The 27,999-nt window shown below is 31.8% G+C and overlaps 1 protein-coding gene and 1 long non-coding RNA gene across 5 annotated transcripts in view; both read left to right on the plus strand.

Moving 5' to 3' along the window:
* The window catches only part of LOC127730563 (uncharacterized), a 345,980-nt gene that overhangs the window by 203,905 nt on the left and 114,076 nt on the right, over window positions 1-27,999 (plus strand). The gene's annotated exons all lie outside the window — the stretch shown is intronic.
* Window positions 5-27,998, plus strand: LOC127730546 (coiled-coil domain-containing protein 148-like). Of its 4 annotated transcripts, none has more exons than XM_052238989.1 (13): window positions 5-57; window positions 7,599-7,692; window positions 9,304-9,691; window positions 10,116-10,294; window positions 11,276-11,471; window positions 12,968-13,115; window positions 13,699-13,905; window positions 17,013-17,153; window positions 17,338-17,456; window positions 18,499-18,616; window positions 24,197-24,247; window positions 25,641-25,727; window positions 27,388-27,998. In XM_052238989.1, the coding sequence occupies exons 2-13, from the start codon at window positions 7,632-7,634 to the stop codon at window positions 27,535-27,537; spliced, it is 1,845 nt and encodes a 614-aa protein (XP_052094949.1). In that variant the 5' UTR covers window positions 5-57; window positions 7,599-7,631; the 3' UTR covers window positions 27,538-27,998. The 4 variants fall into 4 exon arrangements, with proteins under 4 accessions (XP_052094949.1, XP_052094946.1, XP_052094947.1 ...); XM_052238986.1 differs by having other exon boundaries at window positions 11-123; XM_052238987.1 differs by having other exon boundaries at window positions 11-77.

The raw sequence follows: 27,999 nt of genomic DNA on the forward strand, positions 1-27,999 counted from the left end.
CAGAGCCAGATATTTCTCACTGCTCAAAATGAAAAATGGCGTCATTTTGTTGGGAAGGTAAACAATGTATTTTTCAGGTGAATAAACTTCTTCGTAGAATGTACTGATCGAGTTCTAGTTACCGTGAGTTTTCTTGAATATTCCACAAGCCTTTGGGTAAGGATTTCGATATTATATTTTTCATGGTTTTCAGTGAATATTGAATTAATACAATTATCTATTTTAATACCACACAATCATGACACTCACTTATTTTTTTTATTTTAGAAAAAAAAAACCTATTAAGAAATAATAAATATTAAATATCGAAATCCTGTACCCAAGCGACTGTGGAATATTCTTTTAAATAGGAGAAATTCCATAACAAGTGTCTGTGAGACATTCTTCTTAAATAAACACACAAAGGTCTAACAAAAATTAGATTCATCTGTTAGTGTTAAACAGGTTGGGGAAGATCCTCATAAATGGGTACTTACTCCATTTAGGGTGGGTCTTTTCACCACCGAACACCACCGCACACCACCGAACACCCAAAAAAACACCAACCACTAAGAAAAACAGTGATATTATACACTAAAACGATAAAACAAATTAAATTACGCATAATTTAATCAATATTTAGATTTTTATGAGCATCATTTTCATGTTTAAGTTGATTATCAATATAAAGGAAAACGTTTCCGGATTCAACCTTATTTACCGGCTTACAATCTGTTTGTATATATATTACTTTTATTTTGTGATAGCATTTTATCTTACTATCCTTTTTTGTTCTGTATAGATTTTTTCCTTCTGTTAATATTTTTTTCCTAACAAATACAAGTGACTAATATTTTCATATAATAATTTATTACATCAATGACTATATATACATAATTTACAACATGTTGAGTGTTTATCGTTTTTCTGTTCTCTCATTTACTGGTCTTTTTCTTTGGCAAGGTTTCTTTGCAATGTTTATGGCCTTATTTACAACTGAAAATTTCCCATCAGTGGAACTGATCATTATTATTTTTCGCTTTCTTTTCTTGTCTAGTAAAAAGTTCTCAAAAATTGATGATTTTTCATCTTCCGACTTGCATCTCCATATTTGGTCTGTTATTCTGTAATGTACTTCACTTGAGATCAAGTCATAGTCTCTGTGACCATGAAGACATCCTCTTAAGTGTACAAATTGTACCAGCACACAGTCGTAGAGTTTTTTTATTAATTCTGGTGTGGATTGGGGTTTCCATTTGATGGCTACTTTAAATACATGATTTATGCTCTCTGCGTTGTTAGTCCAAAGTTTTTCGGATTTGTCTTTATTTTTTCTCCGCGGTTCATTGACAAATGCTTTGATACGAGGTTTTAAATTGTCTGTGAAATACTTGGCAAGCTTGGGATACAGAACTATTTGATCCTTGAAGGTATTTGACTTATCTTCAAAGTCCACTGTATTATTTGCATTGACTACTCCGTCCTTTCCAAAAATGTTGTCCATGATTTCGTTTCGTTCTTTTACGTCGACACCAATTTTATTTTGAAGATAATGTTTTAAGTTGTCTTTTAAATGTTTGCTGCAGAGAAGTCTTGTTGCTGATGGAAAGGCATCTCTGATGGCATTGGTCATCGCCTTCTCGTCATCATAACCGAAGATTAGTTCCTCAGGAATTCTTAATTCAAGACTGTTTATTTTGAACTCAGATGCTAGATGAGAAAAAAATGAATAATAAGTTTTGTAGGATGCATCTTTGTGCAGTAGCATTGGACCAATAAATATTGGGTGGTCTTTTGTAGTTTTTTTTATCACTCTATGGTGTTTGTAAACTAAGGCTGTCACGAAGAAGCTTCCCAAATTGAACGTTCTGTCTACACCAACTGCACCGTCAGACCTGGCTAGAAACATCTTAAAGTCGGTCATCTGTTTTTCTGTATAACAGAGGATTGATGGCACTTGTTCTTTTTATGTATTACTTGTTGAACAAAGGGATGGTCGTTCAGCATACTAAGGACTTCTAGGATTTCGTCGGCTATGTTGTTTGAATTTGATGGCTGGTTTGCCTTCCTTTGTCGGTATTTGGCATTTTTAATTTGTTTAGTGTCATGCGGAGCGGTCATTGAATTGTCTTGATTCATTTGTAGGAAAATCTCTTTCGGCTTTTTGTCGCTGAATTCGGATTGCACTTGGCGAATAATGTTGGGATGAGTATGGACCTTATTGTCAGAGTTAATTACGTAGGTGCCTTGATACTCGTACAGAGCAATATCTGTTAATGTTGCATCTGATGTTGACGAAAACCAGGAAACATGTTTCTTAAATGCACTGTTTGATTTCAAAACAGTTTCGTAGCGATGCATAGTAATCACATCGTATTGAGGAGGTTGAGGTTCTTAAGCTGTCCATACCACTTGACCTTTTATGCGTTGCTTTAAACAGTACTGACTGTTTTTTTTGAAAATTGTCCTAAAATTGTCACTTATCAAGTAATCTTGAAGATGGGTGCGGCTTTGCTGGTATTCCATGAACCACAATCGTCATAGTAATTTCTTTTTTTGTCGCTGGTAAGGGTGTTTCCGTCATTACGGACTAGTAACCATGAATTGGATTTGTTACCAGAGGGACAGTCATCAAAAACTTGTTCTTTCTTATTTATGTGGGAGAAACATTCTCTTGCAGACATGAATTTACCTAGTGGAAGGCTATTAACACCATCAGCAACTGGATAATCGTCATTATCACTATCAGCAATGGGTTCTTCAATGTTATCGTCATCATTTGCATCTGATAGGACGTTTGAAGAATTTGTATAACAGTGGAGTTGTTCATCTGGTTGTTCAATGTTATCGTCATCTACATCTTGTTTGATACTGCTATTAGGAGATAAGTCTATGGTTTTGTCTGTCAAGTAATTTTCCAAAGCAGCATTTAATGGATTTGTTGTTTTTACGCATGGAGAGCTATGAGATTGTGGTACGAATTGTATATTATTAGCATTGTGTTCAAAAATTGGGACGAAGTGATTTGGTGTCCAGGTACCGCGCGGGTTTGAGGTTAATGATGAATGTGTTCACATTATGCTGATTTTATTGTTTGGCTGTAACATGGTACTAGCGTTGTAGACAGTGTTTAGCACCTTGACAGCAAGGTCCTGGTGACCATTAATTGCTGGATAAATGGAAGAAATGACAATACCTAGGGCATCAGATGCTGCAATCATTGTCCATATTGAAGAGTATGCTGCTGGTCTAGAACAGTCTAATACAGATTCTTCAAATGACGGAGACAGTATAAAGATGTCGTTGGCATCCGGACGGTTTTTGTAGAGTTCTGGGTGCAAACACATTTGTAGACATGTACGTAGACGAATTTCCAATGAATGCTGCTCAGTTCCATATAACGCAATGGAAATGGAATGAAAAAAACAATTTCCATCAGGTGTTGTGGATTTTCGGAACACCGTGTGTTGACATATTCTGTTGGTGCATTATAGCTTGTGTAAGGTAATCTGTCCTGAGAGTGTTGCTATCGACGTGTGTGGCTACTGTCAGTTGATCCTTTGGCAGTACAGCATACTCTCTCTTGGCTGCATATACTAAGGCATCATAACCACTCTGTGAAGCCTATTGAAAAAGAAAAGAGAGTAAATGAATTATATGTATAAGAAATGCTAATATCCTTCAAGAAGCATTTTTTCTACAACTTGTAGGACAAATATAACCTTTCAAATAATATTACAATAAAGTGTCATTTAAGGAACTTTTGTCTTTTTTATTCTGGACAAAAACGACACTTTATCGGAATAATATTTTACTCGACAATATAAAAGTTGGAGAACTTGGAGGACAAATATAACCTTTCAAATAATATTACAATAAATTGTCATTTAAGGAACTTTTCTCTTTTTTATTCTGGACAAAAACCACACTTTATCGGAATATTAAGTTACTGAGAATAGAACTAAAATAAAAAGGCATCAAACAGTTGGGCGTTTCTAATTGAAATGTTTGAGATTACCAATTAAGAATGATTGTTAGGAATTAGCTCCTGATTGAAATGTTAAAATGTCTTTCCATTACTCAACATGCCTAATCACTTTAATCTTATATTACTCAAAATTCCACTTCCACTGTTTGCAATAAATATCGAATCTTATTAGGTATTTTCATTAGTCTTCAAAAATAATGGATATGTACAACAACGCTTCTCTATTGGTTAAACTCCATAGTGAGATTTGTCTATTGAATGAAGCATAAATAATATATATTTAGGTTGTATTTATAATGTTAAAAGACAAAAAATTAAACTTTTGAGGTGTTCGGTGGTGTCCATAACATAAATAATATATATTTAGGTTGCATTTATAATGTTAAAAGACAAAATATTAAACTTTTGAGGTGTTCGGTGGTGTCCATGACGGGTAGTTTGCTGAGTTGTAGTGTTATAGACTCTCCATTTCTGTACGCTGTAGATAAATAATATCTTAATCTTATCATTTATTATGAATTTGTTGAAATAATAACATAAATAATATATATTTAGGTTGCATTTATAATGTTAAAAGACAAAATATTAAACTTTTGAGGTGTTCGGTGGTGTCCATGACGGGTGGTTTGCGGAGTTGTAGTGTTATAGACTCTCCATTTCTGTTCGCTGTAGATAAATAATATCTTAATCTTATCATTTATTATGAATTTGTTGAAATAATAACATAAATAATATATATTTAGGTTGCATTTATAATGTTAAAAGACAAAATATTAAACTTTTGAGGTGTTCGATGGTGTCCATGACGGGTGGTTTGCGGAGTTGTAGTGTTATAGACTCTCCATTTCTGTTCGCTGTAGATAAATAAGATCTTAATCTTATCATTTATTATGAATTTGTTGAAATAATAACATAAATAATATATTTAGGTTGCATTTATAACGTTAAAAGACACAAAAATACATTTTTTGGGTGTTCGGTGGGGTGTGGTGGTGTTCGGTGGTGAAAAGACCTACCGCTCCATTTATGGGTATTATACCCAATATTGGGATCTTCCTTAACTTGTGTAAAATGATTTTTGATGTGATGTTTGATCACAACAGAAGCAGGATCCAAGGAAATATATTCAAATGTTATCAATAGATACTGATACATGTATATCTGTACACCTGTATTTGTATAGTAAAATGACCAATTCGCCTTTTCAGAATCTTAAGGAATTATTATATGGGTGATCTCATTGTTCGTACACCAAAGTGAAAATAGCGTTACGTCATTGGTTGAATTTCCATTGTTTAGAACGTTTCAAACCAATCACAACGTTTTGTGCACAATTTTGCAAATATTACCCAGAATGCATTAGATTCTGAAACGGCGAATTAGCTTATAGAGGATAAATACATTTGTACAGTTACAGCTAACATTAGATATGACCTTAATGATTGATAGAGTGTTGGTGTTTAACACCACTTTCAGCACACTTGCCTAAGTAACATTTTGGTGGCCAGTTCTTATTGGAGGAAGAAGACAGCAGTACTCTGAGAGAACAACCAACCTTTAGCAGGAAAACTGGCATTCCTAGTCAATTAAGATAAGAAATGAACACACATTGCCACAAGCAGTATAATCTACATGTACATGTAGCTCACAACGTCAGTTGTGACAACATGGGCTTCAGAAAACAACATCAGACAATAACATTATTAAATATACATTTTGTAAATAAACCATCTCAATAAACAAAAAATAATCTACACATGTATAAGCTTAAGAAAATTAGCACACATCAGTGTGGAATGAATTAAGCACACATTAGTGTCAAATAAATTAAGCACACATATAAGGGTGCAAATAGAATAGGCACACATTTGTGCCAAATAACATAAGCACACATTAGTGTCCAATAAAATAAGCACATCTACAAAATGTATGCATTAAATGAAATAAACATACATAAGTGTCAAATGAAAAAAGCACACATTAGTGTCAATTAAAATAAGCACACATTAGTGTCAAATAAAATAAGCACACGTTAGTGTCAAAGAAGATAAGCACAGACTAGTGTCAAGATAAAATAGGCACATCTATTAAGTGTTAAATGAAATGCATTGTGTAAATAAAATAAACATACATAAGTGTTAAATGAAATAAGCACACAAATATGTATCTAAATATCTAATAAAATTAGCACACATACATGTACATGTAAGTGTCAAATACAATAAGCAAAATAAGTGCAAACGTAATAGGAATATGGATCAAGCACACATAAATATCCTACACAAGCACTTAAATGATGATTTGAAACAAGGCATTAAGGTTATAGCAAATTAAGAAAATTACAACATCAGCGGATAACATTATGATAGGCAGATAGCAAGACATGTAGCCAATAAGCAAGCAGCAAACTATAAAACAGATATGTTAAAAAAGCAGAAATATTATAATTTTGGCATTTACAGGCACTGCACTGGGTATGCAGAAACAATATTGTCCAACATACCAGCTATACATGTAATGATAAACTGGTCAAATGAGCCCATATTTCTGGCCAAATTGCATGATACACTCATTTCTTAATCCTGAATCTTATCCTTAAGTCAAAACTTGGCCTATTTTTATCTAAATATTGTCCCATTCCATAGAGCTTACCAATTTTAACCCTTACCTTAAATAAACCTAACCTTAACCCTAACTGTAAACTAAACCCTGGCCCTTAAGTACAGGAACCTTTAAATTAAAAGAATATCCTTACTGTAAATTTAACTTTATACCTTGAGTACATGGACTGCTAGACCCTTAAAGTAAAAGAATACCTAAGACTTGTTTGCTTGTTTGGGCCAATGATCAGGATTCAGGGTTTCTTAACTCTTTACAATGTCAATTACTCTGTACTCACAATGAATTCCCCCATAATAGTATATACTGTTCTTTCATACATTGTACATGGACAAAGTAGGCCTCTCTCTCTTTGGAGGTGCTATTATGTTCTCATGTTCATTGCAATTTGGAATGTTCATTATATTATCTCCATTTGTCTCAGCAATCAACATTTCTTCTCTTTTTGTGTTGGTATTTTGGACAATTTAGTAAGTATTTGTTGGTATACTAAGTTTCTTCTTCACACCATTTTCAATCTGGCCATGCAAGGATTATCCTATTTGTTTTTGGTACTTGTTCAATCTGTTGATGCTTGTTCAAATCTCTGATAAAGTTCTCCCTATCTCAGGCTTTTGCATGTCCATTTGGACAGCCTTCCCAACAAAAGATGCAGGTTCATGTATATGTGACATACATGTATCTCTGTTTTTGTGTTTAGTCCATCTACTTTGCCATTTCACTTTTGTTGACATCTTGACTGAACATCTGATATTTTGAAATGACATTAAATTAATCATTTAGGGATGGGGGCCTGCTTTTCTACATCTTTTGCTATCTGGTCCACTATCATAATCTTACTACTACATGTACATACTAGAAATTATTGTACTTCATGAACATGTACCATTTAGGTGTGTATTAGAGATTTTTTTTGTAGTGGAAACATTCACATAATATTCAATAAAGTACAACACATTATTGTTAAGATATATATATCTAATTGATTACAATGTTGTTGTTTTTTTTTCAGATGGTTAATTGATTACAGAACTGGTCATACAAAATGACATCCCCAATTAAGCAAGTGGATCCTTTTGTCATGCAGTATACTTCTCATGACACAGGTAAGTCTGGACCATACAAACCACTCACTCAACAATAAACCATTATGATCATTTTTCTTATCCTGATGTCACAAAATATATGTGTAGTTTCAATTACCGGTAAACATATATATATATATATATATCGGGACTCAGGAATTTTTGATTGATGTTGCAGGATCAAGAAAAGAATGCTATATTTTTTATGGGAATTCAGGATTCAGCATTTATTGTTCCGAGAATTTGGGATGACACCTCCTCCTACCCCCTCTTGAATGCTAGATAGATTTGGTACATGTATGTACCTAGTTTAATTGTGTCATCTGTAATCCTAAAGTATTGCATATGGAGCTAAATGGGGATGTTTTTTTTTCAAATTTGTTTTGATTATTTCAAAGACTATTTGGTTAAGTGCAGTAAAGCTTTTTTGAAAAAATAGGGTTGCTCTGCTAGTCTTCCCATTGCATTATCTGTTATAGACAGAGTTACACATCTGTGATTTACGGATCACCTTATTAATATTGCATGTCCCAATAAATATCTCCGATTTAACTATAAAAATATGGAGATGTGGTATGATTGCTGATGAGACAAATATCCACCACAGACCAAAGGACAAGGATGTTAAAAACTAGGTTATTATACAGCCTTCAACAATTAGCAAAACCTATTAGGTATAGTCAGCTATAAAAGGTCTTGCCATGCATGACAAAATGTAAAAATGTTCAAAAGAAAAACAAACAAAAAACAAATAAGGCAGACAGAAACCAATGATAACTACTGAATTACAAGCTCCTGACTTGGGACAGACAGAAACCAATGATAACTACTGAATTACAAGCTCCTGACTTGGGACAGACAGAAATCAATGATAACTACTGAATTACAAGCTCCTGACTTGGTACAGACAGAAACCAATGATAACTACTGAATTACAAGCTCCTAACTTGGGACAGACAGAAACCAATGATAACTACTGAATTACAAGCTCCTGACTTGGGACAGACAGAAACCAATGATAACTACTGAATTACAAGCTCCTGACTTGGGACAGACAGAAACCAATGATAACTACTGAATTACAAGCTCCTGACTTGGGACAAACACACAAAGAATGTTATAGGGTAAAACATACCCTGTACCTAACCTGGGACAGTGGTGTCACAGCATACCATAAGAACGTACTATAAATATCAGTTGGAAAAGGCTTGACTCATCAGATTGGTGCTAAGTACACATAAAACTACAAAAAAGAGAGACAAACTCAACACAACATTTAAATCTTGCTATAAATTAGTTTTATTTGGCTTCAGAGCTATAAAGAAGAGAAAACATTCTTTAGTTTATAGCAAATTTTCTTTACTGCTATGGGAACTAAAATATTCAGTTATTTTGATATGATGCTCCTTGTGACAATTGACGAAATTTTTGCACTTGATGATATGCTAATCTTCGACACTAAATTTAAAGTTCTTCAGAACTGCACCATGCAACACAGGTCAGACACAGCATATTGACTTGCTATTAGCATTTCTAACTGAAATCATTTACAAAAATGCTAATTCTATAAACTTTTTAGAAAAAAATAAGATCTGGAATGACTGCATGTCTGAACATTGTAATCTTTTTTAGACACACTTGTAAACAAAGCCACAAATGGAGTTAGAAGTAATAAATATAAAGCTGTTGATTATGACAAGTTACGACTACTTGCTGCTGAGAAAAAGTTTGCAGCTCATAAGTCTCTCCTTAAGGTGAAGAAAATAGAACAATTGTCTAAACAAACCAAGGAAAATAATCTTCTTAAACAACATAAACTTGTGTGGAATAAAGAACTGATACGACTTAACAATTTACGTAAAAGGCTACAATCAGACATTGATGTTCATAGAGGAGTTAACCTGACTCCAGGAAATACATGCTGTTCATTATTTGAAGATTTTGAAGACTTTGAAGCATCATTAGATGTAGAGTTTGCCAAGTTTAAAGCAAGCACCACACAACCAGTATGGAATCTAAGGTAATGAGACATTTTCTTGTAGGAAGGGTAATTGTTTATTAAGTTGTTTGAAAAAGATTGAGACAAAATTAAAATGTTTTATTTTTTTTTTTACTAATCCTCAGTGACAGTGTAAATGTTTAAAGGCCCATTTCAACCCAAAACATCTTTATCACCCTGAGTGGTTAACTTGAGGGTCTGATATTGGTCAAGGGTTGATGTGGGTAGAAAAATGAAAATAAAAACCTAATTTATATTTTGGGGTTTTCAAGTTTTTAAATACTTATAAAATGACTTTAGCTAGCCTTTACTGATTTGTGATTTTATACTGAAGGTGGTACAGAGGCCAATTTTGATTGATATTCTTATGGTTATTATCATAATCGTTAATCAAATATTATTTAAGATCCTTATTTACTACTTATTATGACAAATATAATTACAGAGAAGATCTGCAGTATTGGCTACAGGAAAATATGGAAGATTTACGAATGGGCTCTCCTGACACTGTACAAAAGCATAATGAAATTCAGTGTACCATTGATAATGTAAAAGGTCAACAAAAAAAGGTGCTGGAAAAGTTACATCATCAACAGATTTGTTTAGAACAGGAACTAGGAATGGGTAAGGCATTTTATCTGTCCCTTGAAAATTTTCAACTCCAAAAGATTTATAATTTTATCATAAATATGTTTATTGTGTAGCTCTGTGGTGAATGCAAATTCATTATCTTTCAGGGGTGCTTATTTTCCTGGATTCCGTGGGTACAGGGAAACTACACATTTAAATGTTTAACAAAAAACAAATTCCAATAGACTTGTGTGTAAAATTTATCACAACTTGTTTACAAGATTGTCTTCACAGTCCACCATGACACATGTTTACAAGATTGTCTTCTCAGTCCACCTTGACACATGTTTAAGATTGTCTTCTAAGTCCACATTGACACATGTTTACAAGATTGTCTTCTCAGTCCACCTTGACATATGTTTACAAGATTGTCTTCTCAGTCCACCTTGACACATGTTTACAAGATTGCCTTCTCAGTCCACCTTGACACATGTTTAAGATTGTCTTCTAAGTCCGCATTGACACATGTTTACAAGATTGTCTTCTCAGTCCACCTTGACATATGTTTACAAGATTGTCTTCTCAGTCCACCTTTACACATGTTTATACCACTTATAAAACACTTTTAGTACATGATAGAACATTTAACATGAAGAATGCTTCATTTTGCAAGCAACATAGGAAAACTAAAAAAGTTCACCAAACTCATGTAAACAATGTTTAAAAATGTTAGATACAATTTTCTATTGGAGTGCATATATTAACCATATTCAGTTGACCTATTACTTTTTTGTGTTTTTGCTGTGCACATACTGATTTTGTGTCCTGGATGGATACCACATATCCTTTCTTATCTATAATACAATATATAAAAGATTCACATTCATTTATGCTGTGATCTCAAATAAAGTATGGACATTTTTAACTCATTGACATGGAAAAACCCTAATTTGAAACCTGTCAGTTTCTGAATGGTAACAGAAGTATAATTTGTTTCTTACTTGCCAATTATGTACAATGAAATTATATTTACAGGATTTCTTGGTACAATAACTCAAAATGAAGATAGTCAAAAGGTTCATGTAGAAAGTGGTATTCCAGAGGAAGCATATGATCTTGAATGTTCAGACTTTGATCTCAAAGTCTCAGTCTTACAGGAGTTTATTATCATGGATGAAAAGTTCAGAGAAAGGTTAAAATATCTTGAAGAGGAACATTCTAAAATTTTAAAGTAAGTACTTTAATTGAAAATAACTTCTGTTATTAGATTTAATTTTTAAAACAATTTAAATTATCAACTACAAATAAATTTCACCTCATCATACAAGAGAACCTAGATAGGTCTAATTTTTCTAGGATGGTTCACCAAAATAGTATCTACTTGTTCTGTAAAAAGTGTAAATTTGTAAAATCTGTTTTTCACAGCTATATATGATAGTATTATTTTGTCTCATGTTGACACTGCATAGTAAATAATCAACTATGAGTAAACAAAAATATAACTGTATCAAAATGATTTCTTATAATGACCATGTGATAAATTTTCTTCACATTCATAGGAGTTCTGAATAGAGGACTCTGTAATTTGGTATCAATATTCATGTTTGCATGCTGTAACGTGTGATACCTTTTCACATCCATTGCTCTGAATCTTCTTGTTTACCAGATATTTTTTTTCGCAGTTCACATTTCAACTTGTGTATGATGTAAGATCTTCACCAAAGCAGTCACATTAAGTGTCAGTATACACTAAGACATGAATGTTATAGTCAATTATCAATTGCTCCAAAGATTGGAGCAATTGATAATTGACTATAACATTCACCTACTGCTGCATATCACCTACTGCTGCATATCAAACAACCATAAAATGAAACTTTACTAAAAACTTTACAACTGATTCTTAAGATTTAATCAAACATAACAATAATTCCACAATAATGAAATCAAAACAGAATAGACAATAGTCAATTATCAATTGCTCCAAAGATGATCATTATATTCACTGTGATATATGAGCAGTACCCTCATAAGATGAAGAATAGACGGAAAATGATCATAGTCAGATTACAGCGACATCTACCAAAGAAACTCAGAGCTGATTTGGTAATAACATTCCTTGTTTTTGTTATTGTTGATATATATAACACCTAGCAGTAAATATAAATGTACCTTTGAAGTCTATTCTCTGTTTTGATTTCATTATTGTGGAATTATTGTTATGTTTGATTAAATCTTATGGATCAGTTGTAAAGTTTTTAGTAATGTTTCATTTTAAGGTTGTTCGATATGCAGCAGTTCAATATCATAATGCTATTTTTCTTCAGAGTATGTGAAAAAAAGGTCAAATTGTTGGTCTGATCTCAACTTCTTGTTTCATAGAGCATGGTTAAGTTTGAACTTTTAGATAGGTTGCTGTGAAGCTGGTGTGATATCACAGTGTTAAGATGTGAACATTAATATTACTAGCCCAAAAATAGGTCAAAACAATGGAGTGACCCAGATTTCATGTTTGAGGTGTCAATAGTACTGTAGCATGTTCATATATAAATCAAAGTCATGGCTCAATAATAAAAAAAAACTATTTAATTCTAATGATAGACAAAACTATGTGTTGGGATATTGTGCCCATTGCACACAGTTTGATGTTGTATTCTTTCTTTGGAATAATAGTGGCTGCTTTTGTATTGATTACTGTATACATTATTACATGAATTTATGTTTTAGGTTAGGAAGGAATGGTGGCTGGTCAGATGATGACCACTATATATTCACTGTGATATATGAGCAGTACCCTCATGAGATGAAGAATAGACGGAAAATGATCATCGACAGATTACAGCGACATCTACCAAAGAAACTCAGAGCTGATTTGGTAATGATATTCATTGTACTTTGTATTGTTGATATAACACCTAGCAGTAAATATAAAAATAAGAAGATGTGTCAATAGGAAAACTCTTCACCAGAGAAAAAATGACATAGAAGTTAACAAATATAGGTCACCATACAGCCTTCAACAATGAGCAAAACCCATAACTCATAGTAAGCTATCAAAGGCCCAGAAATGACAAATGTAATGGTTAGTTAAGAGATTTTACATGATGAGGTCTGGTGATTAATAAAGCTTAAATTATTGTTTGAACAGTATGAAGGTATTGTGATTTCATCACTAACAGACATTTTGAACTTGAGAAATATCCATCTATTTTAAGGGTCACAAATCAGTATTGAAGTCAAGTATATGAAAACTAAGAATGATTGAAACAAAAGATAGGCTTTGTTTTCAAGTAGACATAATTTGTTCAATTAAATTATTCCTATATATGAAACCTTATTTCTAATGTTTTGAAACAATATGATCTAACATTATTTGATAATGTCAGTTTTTTAGAAATTCCTATTTGTTTCCAATTATATGCTATGAGAACATTTATTGACAAAGTATGTATATGCAGGTGTCACATGAAGAATGGTGTGATTCTAACAAATATTTTCGTGAACGAAAGAAAGCTTTAATGGTGGCTTGGCAGAAAGGAAGATCAGCCTTGTATCACAAAGCCGAGTCAATTTTCACTGAGGCAGAGATGGCTGCTCAATTAGAGGAAGTTAAAGCAGAGTATAATCGTAAACAAAGACAAGTGAGAGAAGTCCTACACGAAAAGGTAAATTTAATGAAACACAAAGGTTCCGTTCATTCTTCCCAAGCTTTGTTGCATATTGCATTGCTTCTATATGATCAAATTTTTTTCTGTTTAGCTTGGAACTTTATAGATGTACTGTGTAAGCGATTTTTAGAAGAGCCAGGCAGTCACTTCCTGTTTGAATGTTTATGATACTTTATGGAATGTTTCATTGCCAAAGAAGAGATATGATTACAGCCATTATTTGGACTCTGAAATTGTAGAAAATAGTAAAATCACCCTTTCAACATTATGTTGATTTTATTGATAAAAGAACAGGTTATTATAATCGCCTAAATTCATGAAGTTTGAAGCCCTAATGCTAGACAAAATTCTAAAATATAAATACTGCTGTCTAACAGATTAATGTCTTGTGAATATTTGAAGGATATTACATGATTACAGATTCAATGAGGTCAAATTATTCACTTGCAAGTGAATAATTCATCATCAATGATTCTTACCTTATTTTGGCTGCTTAAAGCGAATTAGTATTTCATTATATCACTTTCATTTAATATCTCATATCTAATGCCCCTTTAAAGAAGTTCCAATTGATGTAAAAATAAGAGGATCTAGAATGATTGCCAGTGAGACAACTATCCATCAGAGAACAAATGATGTGCTCGTAAGCATTAAAACTGCAGGTTACCGTACAGCCTTAAATAATGAGCAAAAAAGGTTTAGTCAGCTATAAAAGGTCATGACATGACAAAATGTAAAACAACTCAAATGAGAAAACCAACAGACAGATAGATAGGGAAATTCTCGAAGTAGAAGTTTATAAAGTCTACTAGCTTCTAGGAAAATAGTTTTAGATTATTTCACTGATAAGTAAGTATTGACAAAGCATAAGTAACATTGCTTTTGAAAGTTTACTTTTTATCATAAAACACACAAGTATGAACATATAATTGTGGAAAATACCTCTAATATTTTAAGCTGAGGGAGTGGAATATTTATCTTTAAAAAAAGACATGAGGTGATGTGGTAAAAGTTGGTTCATTTTTTCCGTGCTTTTATTAGCATTTCAGAATGATATAAATTCCATGTGATCATCTGATTGCTTATCATATTTTCTTATGCTATTTGATATTCATTGTAGAAATCCAAATTGGAATACATTTGAATGTTTTATTAGGGCCCCGCCGAATGGTGGACGCCCTATAGTGATCAGTCTGTCTGTCCGTCCGTCTGTCCGTCCGTCCGTCTGTCCGTCCGTCCGTCTGTCTGTCCGTCCCTAACAAATTGTGTCCACTCTATATCTAGAGAACCGTTATGATTTCAAAGTTTATACTTGACATGTATATTAACCAACACCAGAGGGTGTGTCATAATGTATGTACAACTTCCTAGGTCAAAGGTCAAGGTCAAAAACTTTGGTTTTAGTTGACAACCCCATGTCCTATGGTAAAGATCGTGTCCGCTCTATATCTTGAGAACCGTTTTGATTTCAAAGTTTATACTTGACATGTATATAAACCAACACCAGAGGGTGTGTCATAATTTATGTACAACTTCCTAGGTCAAAGGTCAAGGTCAAAGGTCAAGGTCAAAAACTTTGGTTTTAGTTGACAACCCCATGTCCTATGGTAAAGATCGTGTCCGCTCTATATCTTGAGAACCGTTATGATTTCAAAGTTTATACTTGACAGGTATATAAACCAACAACAGAGGGTGTGTCATAATTTATGTATAACTTCCTAGGTCAAAGGTCAAGGTTTCAGTTGACAACCCCATGTCCAATGATCATGATGATAAAGATACAAATTATTTACCACACATTATTCACAGCGGGGCTCCCATCTCAATGATATCTAGTTATGTTTAAGTATGCTTTAGTAATGCAGGAATGAATGTATGTTTTCATCAAAAGTATTTCTTTGCCAGAAAAGTTTAATTAATTCTGTTATGTTTTCTGAAATGAAATCAAGTTTTCCTCGTCCAAACTTTATGAAACTCATACACAATGCTAAGAACCAAAACATACAGACAGATTTCGAATTGGTGCAGTGAGTCACTGATCTAGAGTTATGCTCCTTTATAACTTGGAAAATTACTTTTTTTTTTTTCATTTCTGCACTCTTACTTAAGTTTGCCTCATGCAAATTTCATGAAACTCATACACAATGCTAAAAACCAAAATTCACAGACAGAGTTCAAATTTGGGCAGTGAGTCACTGTTTTAGAGTATGCCCCTTGATAACTTGGAAAATAACTATTTTTTAGCTCACCTGGCCCATAGGGCCAAGTGAGCTTTTCTCATCACTTGGCATCCGTCGTCCTGCTTCCGTTGTCCGTAAACTTTTACAAAAATCTTCTCCTCTGAAACTACTGGGCCAAATTTGACCAAACTTGGCCACAATCATCATTGGGGTATCTAGTTTAAAAAATATGTCCTGTGACCCGGCCAACCAACCAAGATGGCCGCCATGGCTAAAAATAGAACATAGGGGTAAAATGTAGATTTTGGCTTATATCTCTGAAACCAAAGCATTTAGAGCAAATCTGATAGGGATAAAATTGTTTATCAGGTCAAGATCTATCTGCCCTGAAATTTTCAGATGAATCTGACAACCCGTTGTTGGGTTGCTGCCCCTGAATTGGAAATTTTAAGAAAATTTTGCAGCTTTTGGTTATTATCTTGAATATTATTATAGATAGAGATAAACTGTGAACAGCAATAATGTACAGCAAAGTAAGATCTACAAATAAGTCAACATGACCAAAATTGTCAATTGACCCCTTAAGGAGTTATTGCCCTTTATAGTCAATTTTTTACAATTTTCATAAATTTTGTAAATTTTTGTAAATTTTTACAAAATATTTTCCACTGTAACTACTGGGCCAAGTTCATTATAGATAGAGATAATTGTAAGCAGCAAGAATGTTCAGTAAAGTAAGATCTACAAACACATCACCATCACCAAAACACAATTTTGTCATGAATCCATCTGTGTCCTTTGTTTAATATGCACATAGACCAAGGTGAGCGACACAGGCTCTTTAGAGCCTCTAGTTTTCATTTAGTTTCAGTTACTCAAAAATATCAAAAGTATTAAAATATTTTCATTTTTATTATTTTTTAGATTCGCAATTTTAGGGAACAGCAAATGGAAGCTTTGATAATTCAACATAAAATGGAATCTGAAAAACTTCAAGCTGTTAGAGAAAGACTTAAAATGGAAGCAGAATTAGAGACAAAGAAAAGAACTCATGAGAAAGAACAAGTATAAAAACAATTGTTTAATTTGTTCCATGCGATCATGTTTTACATCCTAAATAACATTTATATTTGTGTGAACTTCATTGGGTAATATATCATTTATAGTATTGTATTTAGATTTTTTGGAATTAAAGCTACAATCTATTCAGTAGTTAATCAAATGGTATATAATCTTCATATTTTTATAGGTAGCCAAGTTTCATGAAGAAATTGAAAAGAAACAACAAAAACAGTCAGAGAAAGATCAAAAAAGATATGACGAGTTACAGGCACAACTTGCTGAACAAGCAAAATTTGATCAAGAAAGGTAATTATTTGTTTAGGTTATACATACAATTTCCATAAGAAATTCAAAAGTTGAAATGGGAGGTCATGATTGAGTAACAAGACATTATATATATGTAACAACTTATTTTGACTGGATTTAAGTATCTATTTAATTTAAGAACATATGCATATTTCTTCTAACAAAATCTAAACTGTAAATAATTTACGGAAAAATAACTTTTATTTATTTTAATTTTTTATTCATATTAACTTCAAAGTAATTATTTTATTGTATTTATTAATCATTTAAATGTTCCTTTTTCATAGCATATATCATTCAAATAAATGTATCAATTTTCATTTTTACATGGTGACAAGGCAGCATATGAATGTTCTGGTAATTCCTCAAATAATTTTTCCAACCTAATATCTGCCCTTTATATATTTATTGGGCATTTATTGTTGTTACAGTACTGATAAAGTTTTTTCCAAAAGTTTCATTGTGAAAGTTGTGATCTCTCTTACCATTAATTATTTAGTTGTGCACATGTTTCATATAACTGGTTACACAATGTAATAGAAAAAATATACAATAACACTTTTGGAAATACTAGCTTAATTTTAATTATATTCAATGCAGGGGATTTTGGTTATTTGTATAGCCTATTTGTCAGACAAATTCCTTAAATAACTTTTTTAACCCATTAGTGTAGAAGAGCTTTTTCCTTGACTTTAGAACTACATTCATCATGACCTCGTGGATTGTAAACTACTTGGTTTTTTATTTTGTGTTACCTAATCTGTGAAATAGACATGGAAATTATACCTGTTTGGCACCCTTTGCTTTGCATAGATGTTGGATTTTAGAAAATCCCTTGCCTCCAATCTTACCAACACTGCATTTTTCCTGGAATAGTCATACCTAGTACATAATTTTGACATGTACCGTAGTAGAATTGACAAAAACAATTTGTTCAGTATTATCATCACAATTATTTCCAGTTTATACAAAAAAATACTTTACATATTAGATCATAATCAAATGAAAAATGTTTAAAATGCAAAAAATGTATTTAATCTAGGATTAAATATAGAGCAGAACAATTAGATGCAAAAATTGAGGAAAGAAAGTACTTAAAAGAAGAAAAAAGGCAAGCAGAAATAGAAAAAGAAGAAAGACTTGAGGCCTTAAGAGAGCAGGTTTGTTTTACTCAATGTGTCTACTTCAAAGACAAACAAGTTAGCAGACTAACTACACTGATCATTATAGGTTGCACTTTTGTAAATATAGACAATGCAGTTTCCCATAGGAACTCCTTTTATGGCTAAAACTGTGGCACTTTTACTATGAAAAATTATATCCTAGAATGGAAATTTCACATGCATTACTATTCTTTTCAAAGGTCAAAATATAGGGCTGTACAGCATATTTACAACATTTATATGCCTCAAACTTCTAAGAGTTTAAACTTATACTAAAATTCTGTACTACCCCTCTCTTCAATTTGGGTCTTCCTCAGAATTCATCTTTGCTGCTATCCATGTGTATTTATACTGGTAAAGTTCCCAAGATGTGTCAAAATGAGATGAAACATAGAGATCATATCTGGGAACCAGTAGGTAAACAAAACAAAATATCTTTGAATATTATATATCTCCCCAAAAGGGGCATGGTTTGTGAAACAGCTGTATTTACAAAGTGTAACCTATACTAACATTTATTAGTCCCCTACCTACGAAGTCGAAGGGGACTTTAGGTTTGCACTCCGTCTGTCTGTCTGTCAATCCTGCAGTCTGGCAAATCAGTTTTCACACTTTTTTCTTCGTGCTCTAAGAAATTGATTTGATATTTGGTGTATTGTTTCATCATGACAAGCCACAGATCAAGATCTAATTTTGTTCCAGTCTGATAATTTTGTGCAGAGTTGTGGTCCTTGGATTTAGAAAATTCACTCCAATAATCAGTTTTCCTCACTTTTTTCGTCATGCTTGAAGATGTTGATTTGATAATTGGAATATAGTTTTATCATGACAAGTTACAGATCAAGTTCGAATTTTGTTCTGGTCTAATGATTTTGTGCAGAGTTATGGTCCTTGGACTTAGAAAATTCACTCAAACAATCAGTTTTCCTCACTTTTTTTCGTCATGCTTCAGAATATTAATTTGACAATTGGTATATAGTTTTATCATGACAAGTTACTGATCAAGTTCGAATTTTTTTCCGGTCTAATGATTTTGTGCAGAGTTATGGTCCTTGGACTTAGAAAATTCACTCAAATAATCAGTTTTCCACACTTTTTTTTGTCATGCTTGAAGATATTGACTTGATATTTGTTATACAGTTTACACCATGTTAAGTTATAGATCAAGTTATCATTTTGTTCCAGTACAATGATTTTTAACTGGCAGGGGACTATGTATTGCCATGCAATACTCCCAGAATGCTTGTTCAAGTAGAAAACTCTTTAAAAACACTTTTTCTCACAACAATACTTATTTATCAGAATCATAGCCTAAAAGAAATCTCTGCATGTACTGTAACTTTTCTTTTACAGTACATTTAATACCCCCTCCCCCACCCCTGTTTTAATTTTTAAAGAATTTGAAAACAAGACCAATTATTTTCAGCTTACCCTATGTGCATGTTTTCTGACATGTATTGCCTACAACCTGTATGAAACTACTCTAATTACAAATCAAAAGAATTTCAAAATCCTATTATTTATACATTAATAGTTAATCATTCCAACATTCAAGATTATATAAAGTATCCAATCCTGCCTCTGTCTCCAGTTCACATCTTACTGTATGCCCCTTTAATCTATAAAAGTTCACAGTTTCTGCTTCAAATGGTCAGTTTAGAAATCTTCTCACAATGATATCATCTCTAACCATACATCTAACATAATTTGGCTAATATATGAACTGGAAGTGTTTAAACAAAGCTATATTTGCAAAAGTTGTATGTATGAAGTTACCAGTTTGATATATAAATTCATTAAAAGTACTATAGAACTGACTGCTAAAATCTGTTTTGTGCATAACTTCAAAGCATGGTTATTGTTGTCTACAAAAAAATACCTTTATAATGATAAAGTCATAGCCTTTAAAGGTTAAATTATCTGTTTTATGACCCAAGGGTTGGGGATTTTTCTTTGTTTTTTGCCACTGGGGCATCAAATTTGCTAAATAATTCTGCTGTTTCTCTGAATATGGAATACTTGGTATATTTTTGTCGAGCCTTCGACTTTTGTCGAAAAAGCGAGACATAGCGATCCTACATTCCGTCGGCGTCGGCGGCGTCCACAAATATTCACTCTGTGGTTAAAGTTTTTGAAATTTTAATAACTTTCTTAAACTATCCTGGATTTCTACCAAACTTAGACAGAAGCTTGTTTATGATCATAAGATAATATTCAAAAGTAAATTTTGTAAAAAAAAAATTCCATTTTTTCGGTATTTTACTTATAAATGGACTTAGTTTTTCTGCCAGGAAACATTACATTCACTCTGTGGTTAAAGTTTTTGAAATTTTAATAACTTTCTTAAACTATCCTGGATTTCTACCAAACTTGGAAAGAAGCTTGTTTATGATCATAAGATAGTATCCAGAAGTAAATTTTGTAAAAAAAAATTCTATTTTTTCCGTATTTTACTTATAAATGGACTTAGTTTTTCTGCCAGTTAACATTACATTCACTCTGTGGTTAAAGATTTTAAAATTTGAACAACTTTCTTAAACTATCCTGGATTTGTACCAAACTTGGACGGAAGCTTGTTTATGATTAAAAGCTAGTATCCAGAAGTAAATTTTGTAAAAAAAAAAATCCATTTTTTCCGTATTTTACTTATAAATGGACTTAGTTTTTCTGCCAGTTAACATTACATTCACTCTGTGGTTAAAGTTTTTAAAATTTGAACAACTTTCTTAAACTATCCTGGATTTGTACCAAACTTAGACAGAAGCTTGTTTATGAATAAAAGCTAGTATCTAGAAGGAAATTTTGTTCCATTTTTTCCGTATTTTACTTATAAATGGACTTAGTTTTTCTTCCAGTTAACATTACATACAGTCTGCAGTTTAAGTTTTTAAAACATTTATTAGATTCATAAACTATCCTGGATTTTTACCAAACTTGGACAGAAGCTACTTACAATCAAAAGATAGTATAGAGAGGAATATTTTTATTAATTTTTTTCCTCATTTTTGCTGAGCCTGTGATTAACAGCAAAAAGTAGGCGAGACACTGGGTTCCGCGGAACCCTTACGAATTTTTAGAATAGAACACACTATTGTTTGTTTTATAGAGGTACATATTTAGTTTATAAGTCAAACAGCGAACAGAAATCAAGTATCAAGATAGCAAATATCAAATCTTCTTTTTTCATCCAGAAATCAACTTACCAAGATTATGACAATTATTAGATAGCATAAAACTCTATCAGAAAATTAAGTCATTGAAGGTCTTACTATAATAATAAATATCTCAGATTTTTTCTTATTTTGAAAAATCAATCTGAAAAATTGAACACTGCTTGAACAGTATTTCAAGAGTTTTTGGAGAATCTCTATAGGACTCTTAATTTTTCCCTTAAGAAAAGGAAACAAATATAAACAATTCACTGAATAAATGTCATTTTTGCTTACCATATTACTTATGGCTTTTCTATACTAATTCATGAAATGTGGGGCTTAAGTCAAAACTTTACATAACCCTAACCAGTCTAAACTAACTGATCATATCAACTTTCATAGACTCAGACAATTTAGAGCTTGACATATTGTATGGACACCTGTCTTTTGTTGAAGACTGTATGTTGACCTCTCATGTCTATTTGTTATTTTTGTCATTGTGTTACTGTCGCATCTGTGTAAACCAAACATCTCGTTTTATTCATATAAACATTGTTAAGCTTAATTTAATCATATTTATAAAATGAAAAGCTAGCTGTCAACTCATTTAATGTAATGACATTTCTTTATTTGTAATTATACTTTGGCTATTTTGATTTGTTTCACACTTGGCCATAACATCAAATAGGATATTATTAATTTAGTCATTTTAAATTAAGTCACCTGGCTTTAGTTTATTGATTCCTGTCTATGGGGTAATGAAAATGCTTGTCTATGAAATACTCAATTGGAAAATGGAACATCCCTTTGGAGGGTTTTCTTACAAAGGGTATGACAACCCTGAGTTGAATCAACTAATAAAAATCCTTGGTCATTTTTATACACCCGTCAATTTTTGACGGGACGTATTATGGTATACAAATGTCCGGTGTCTGTCCGGCGTAAACATGTCGCACCGTAACTGGAGAATGACTTATCCAAATTTCATGAAACTTAATATAGTTGTTTCTTATGATGGTCAAACGATCTGTATACTTTTTGGTGAAAATAAGATTAAAACTTTTTGAGTTACGGGACTTAGTAACTAAAACAGGTGTGTGTTTTTTTCACATGTCGCGCCATATCTCAAAAACAATTTATGATTATTGCTTAAAACTTTACACACTTCTTAGTTATATTAATCTTAAGATGTGTATACTTTTTGGTGATGATTCAAAATTTTATTTTAGAGATATTGAGTATTTTGTTAAAAAAGGGGGAGGGGTTTTTCACATGTCGCGCCATATCTCAAAAACAATTTATGATTATTGCTTAAAACTTTACACACTTCTTAGTTATATTAATCGTAAGATCTGTATACTTTTTGGTGATGATTCAAAATTTTATTTTAGAGATATTGAGTATTTTGTTAAAAAAGGGGAGGGGTTTTTCACATGTCGCGCCGAATCTCAAAAACAGTTTATGACTATTGCTTAAAACTTTACACACTTCTTAGTTATATTAACCTTAAGATCTGTATACTTTTTGGTGATGATTCAAAATTTTATTTTTGAGTTATTGAGTATTTTGTAAAAAAAGGGGGAGGGGTTTTTCACATGTCTCGCCGTATCTCAAAAACGATTTATAATTATTGCTTAAAATTTTACACACTTCTTAGTTATATTAATCTAAAGATCTGTATACTTTTTGGTTTTGATTCAAAATCTTATTTTTGAGATATTGATTTTTTTTTTTAAAAGGGGGGTTTTCACATGTCGCGCCGTATCTCAAAAACGATTTATGATTATTGCCTAAAATTTTACACACTTCTAAGTTATATTAATCTTAAGATCTGTATACTCTTTGGTTTTGATTCAAAATTTTATTTTAGAGATATTGAGTTTTTTGTAAAAAAAAAGGGGGGTTTTCGCATGTCACGCCGTATGTCAGAAACTATTTATGCTTATTGCATAAAACATCACACACAAGACGACGGGCGTATCATGCGCTCATAGCACAGCTGTTTATTTTTATTAAAGATTGTTTCCATACTTTTAGTAGAAGCAAAAATTAGTTATTTAAGAATTCTTTGGTTTTTGATTCATTTTACTATTGGGAAATGTTAATTTTAAGCTATTTCTAGAATCCTCTTATAAATATAACTGATATAGACGGAATTTCCAAAACTTACTTTATGTCTTATTGGATGGTTCAAGAGGATTGGATTAGTGCAACTAAAAAGAATTGATTTTAATATTCCCAATAATCAAATTGGCTAAAATTTCAATACAAGTAACAAGTTTTAAAGATTGTAAAGATAAGATTTATAGATAATAATGGCTTACCCTTAAGCTTACTGGTAGGTCTAGTTCCAATCTTACGTATTCAACGTAGTTTGGTAAAAAAAAATACTTACACAACTTATTTAACTTTTATATATTTCTAGGTACGGGTTGTAGCAGAAAGTGATCCACACAGAATATTACAAGAAACAGAGGTAAGTTAATTTATCATACAGCAAGATCCATGTAGAATGTTACCAAAGCTATTATTGTAAATAGTACAGTATTATTTCCAAAGGTGACATTAACTGGAGTAATACATTTTTTGTCATTTTAAAAGTTTTGCTGTACAGTAAAACATGTCATTGCATGACTGTTAGTGAATACATGTGTATTATTCTCCACAGAATATTTGATAAACAATATATGTGCTACAACTATATATCCTGGTTTCTTTAACTTTGTATGCATTAAAACTAATTCTAACCAGTGGTAAATATGATAAACCAGACGTTGGTTGAATTTGTCGTTTTGTGTCTTCTTGTCATATTCATTCGGAACATTGCACTCTGCACTTTCTATTATTTCATCAGAGAAACAGGTTCCACTTCTTTACCCCATTGACTTCAATATTTCCCCCCTCTTAATAGTTTAGTTTTAATTGAAAAAGAGAAAAGTTAGGACATTCAATTAACAAAAATACAGGTCTTCCCTACTTTTTATTGAAAATATGTACATCTTATTTCAATTTATTATATCGATTTGTTTATATGTCATGGTTTTATAATGAATATGCAATGAATTATTTATAGAAATTGATTAAATAAAATTGGAATTGATTATTTTAGTCAGTTAATGTAAAGGATATCAAAAATATAAAAGGGATACCCATTCTGGTTTTTATTCTGGATTTTAAACAAAATAGTGTAAAACTGGTAAATAAGTTAAATCATCTTCCCTTAATCGAAAGCTCCTACATGCCAAATTATAGATTCATTTATTTGTGAGTAAGATAATATAGGGTTTGTAAAATTTAAAAACAGATAAGATTGTTACCCCATCATCGGCATGTTAAGCTGGATGCCAACTTTAAAACTTGTGCTTATCTATGATTATTTTAAGCCATTGCTGTAAATGAAATGAATATTCTTCTTGCATTTGTTTTAAAAAAATATATGGGCTGCAAATTTGAAAATAATATTAAATTTATAATTCATCAATATCTGAAAAGTACAATTGTTGATGGGACAAATTTGATACAATGTAATTGTATTCACTATTCTAACTTAACTGTTAACTTTCAACTAAAAATTGTGATACATGAATTCCATTCTCAATTTTATAGCAGTAAAAAAGTTAAAGTTTTTTCACTGTCACACTCGTAAGGTAATTCAATGTGTTTTTTTTAATGAAAAAGCAATCATAAATTATTCAAGAACCAAAAACAAATAGATGATTTGTACCACAGTACATAGAAATTTATTGAAAAAAATATCCAATAAGATGTGTGTCATCAGATTGTATATTTTGAAACTTTGATGAAATTAACCTCAGACCTATCCATTTTATCTCTCTCTTTTATTTTAACACATATATAAAAAATTGCAGGCATGGCAAAATAGGTATGCAGAAAATGAAGATGACATTGACATACAGAAGCCATTATTTAATGTCATAGGGTTTACATCTAAACAGGTAAATAATTATTATTTAATGTTTACATAATTATAAATATTGGACTTATTTCCAATCTGATAATTTACAATTTTTATATAAAAGCTTATATCGAAACATGTAACTTTTCATTTTTTAATGACATAGGATTTACTTTAAACAAGATATTTACCATTATTTGATGTAATAGGTTCACATCAAAACAGGTTACTTACTTTCATTTAATGTCACAATTTTTACATCAGAATATGTAACTTACCTTTTTAGCTCACCTGACCCTCAGGGTCAAGTGAGCTTTTCTTATCACTTGGCATCTGTCGTCATCCGTCTTCTGGCATCCCTTCATCCTAAACTTCTACAAAAAATATTCTCCTTAAAACTACATGGTCAATTGGACCTAAATTTGGGTACAATGTGCAAGTCATTTCAGGAAGGCGGTAATGATAGCCTTTTCCTCAATTCCTCTGTCCATATCATAAACTTGGATATGTTTACATACATTTAATAACCCCATAGTTTTTACACCTTCATTCTACGGTCCTCTGCTCTCCAAATCAGCACAAATGGTTAAGCTCAATAACTTGTTAAAAATTGAAACATGTCCAATATCACTGCACAGAGATTTTTTGTTAACACCCTTCTTTTGTGTTCCTCACTTTGAATATTGACCCATTTGGATATCTAGTTTTAAAAATGTGTCAGATGATATTTACTAGTCAACCAACATGGCTGTCATTGTTAATGTTCCCTAGATGATAATTTTTACCAATTTTTTTATGTTTTTGCTTATTATCTTGAATGAATTATAGAAACTTCAAAAAGCAAAATTAATCAAAATTATACAGTCTAAACATCTTTAAACGTGGCAGAAATCATCTGTTCATAGGAGTTATTGCCCCTATTTTACCATTTTTACCAATTTATTGCATTTTTGGCCAAAGGTATAGTAGAAATAAAAACTGTAAACCGCAAGAAGGATTAGCAAGACAAGATTTTCAAATATATCAACATGGCTGAAATTGTCAGTCAATTCCTTACAGGAGTTATTGCCCATAAATGATGACTTGTTTTCCCATTTTTTTTCATTTTTGACAAAACTATAGTAGATAGAGAAAAATGATGAGCAAGACAACATCCATAAATGTGTCAACATTTGCCGAGATTGTCAGTTGACTCCCAATAGGAGTAATTGCACAAACATGATGATAATTACCCTTTTTTACGTGTTGAACAAAACTACAAAATAAAGAGAAACTGTAAACGGTAATAACGATTAGCAAGACAATGCCTACACATTTTGTATTTTGGGCAAAGAAAAAATTAAGATAGAGAGAAACTGAAAACAGATAAAAAGATCAGCAATACTAGATCAAGAAAAAAATTCTTAGTCATGAATTATTTTCTAGTCCTCAAGGTTGAAAATGGACTTTAATCCAGGTGAACAACACAGGTTTGTTAGAGCCTCTAGTTTAATATGATAAGCTATATCAGAACAGGCTACCTACCATTTGATATGATTGGCTTAAATCAGAACAGATAACCTAGCATTATTTAGGGACAGATTTTAGATGTAGAAATTTATTTATTGTATGCTAACAGATATCATCAGATCTATAAATGTTTTTATTGACTGTTAATAGATTACATCATATCTATAAATGTGTTTATTGTATTTTGACAGATAACATCAGATCCACGTATGAAGTTAGAAGCCAGATTAAGGGATGCTGGATTGCATAACACAGATTATGCTCGTCAGATTATGTCTAAAGTTCAACCTCCCCAACCACCGAGGAGAGATATGGAATCAACAGTGTTTAAAAAGACTTGAACATTACATGAAAAAATTTAACTTCAATGTTGGGAAATGAATCAGCAAATTTTTAACAAAAATGTTAGCTGTAAACTTTTTCCTTTCAAGTGACATGCAGTGAATGACTCAAAACAGACACAAACAATGAAGTTGTAAAGGAGCAAACTAAATATGTATTTATATATGTATGCAATTCTTGAAAGATTTTCTGACGTATTGCTTTGATGTTTTGTTGAAATACAATTTTCAAGAAAACATCTTCATGATACTCACATTTAATGATTTATACCTTTTAAATTGTTCTTAGAAAAATTTCATGTGCTTGAATGTCTTGCCATAGAACCATTAATGACTTTTGATTAATGAATTGGTGCAGTGTAGAACATACTTGATTAAGAAGAAACTGTGATCTTGAATAATCATAAATATTTAATTATAGCTAATAAAGATTATTTGGGTGTCTGCCAATTTGAATTGGAT

This window comes from Mytilus californianus, unplaced genomic scaffold (genome assembly GCF_021869535.1).
Source record: "Mytilus californianus isolate M0D057914Y unplaced genomic scaffold, xbMytCali1.0.p SCAF_2, whole genome shotgun sequence".
In the NCBI taxonomy this organism is placed as follows: Eukaryota; Metazoa; Mollusca; class Bivalvia; order Mytilida; family Mytilidae; genus Mytilus; species Mytilus californianus.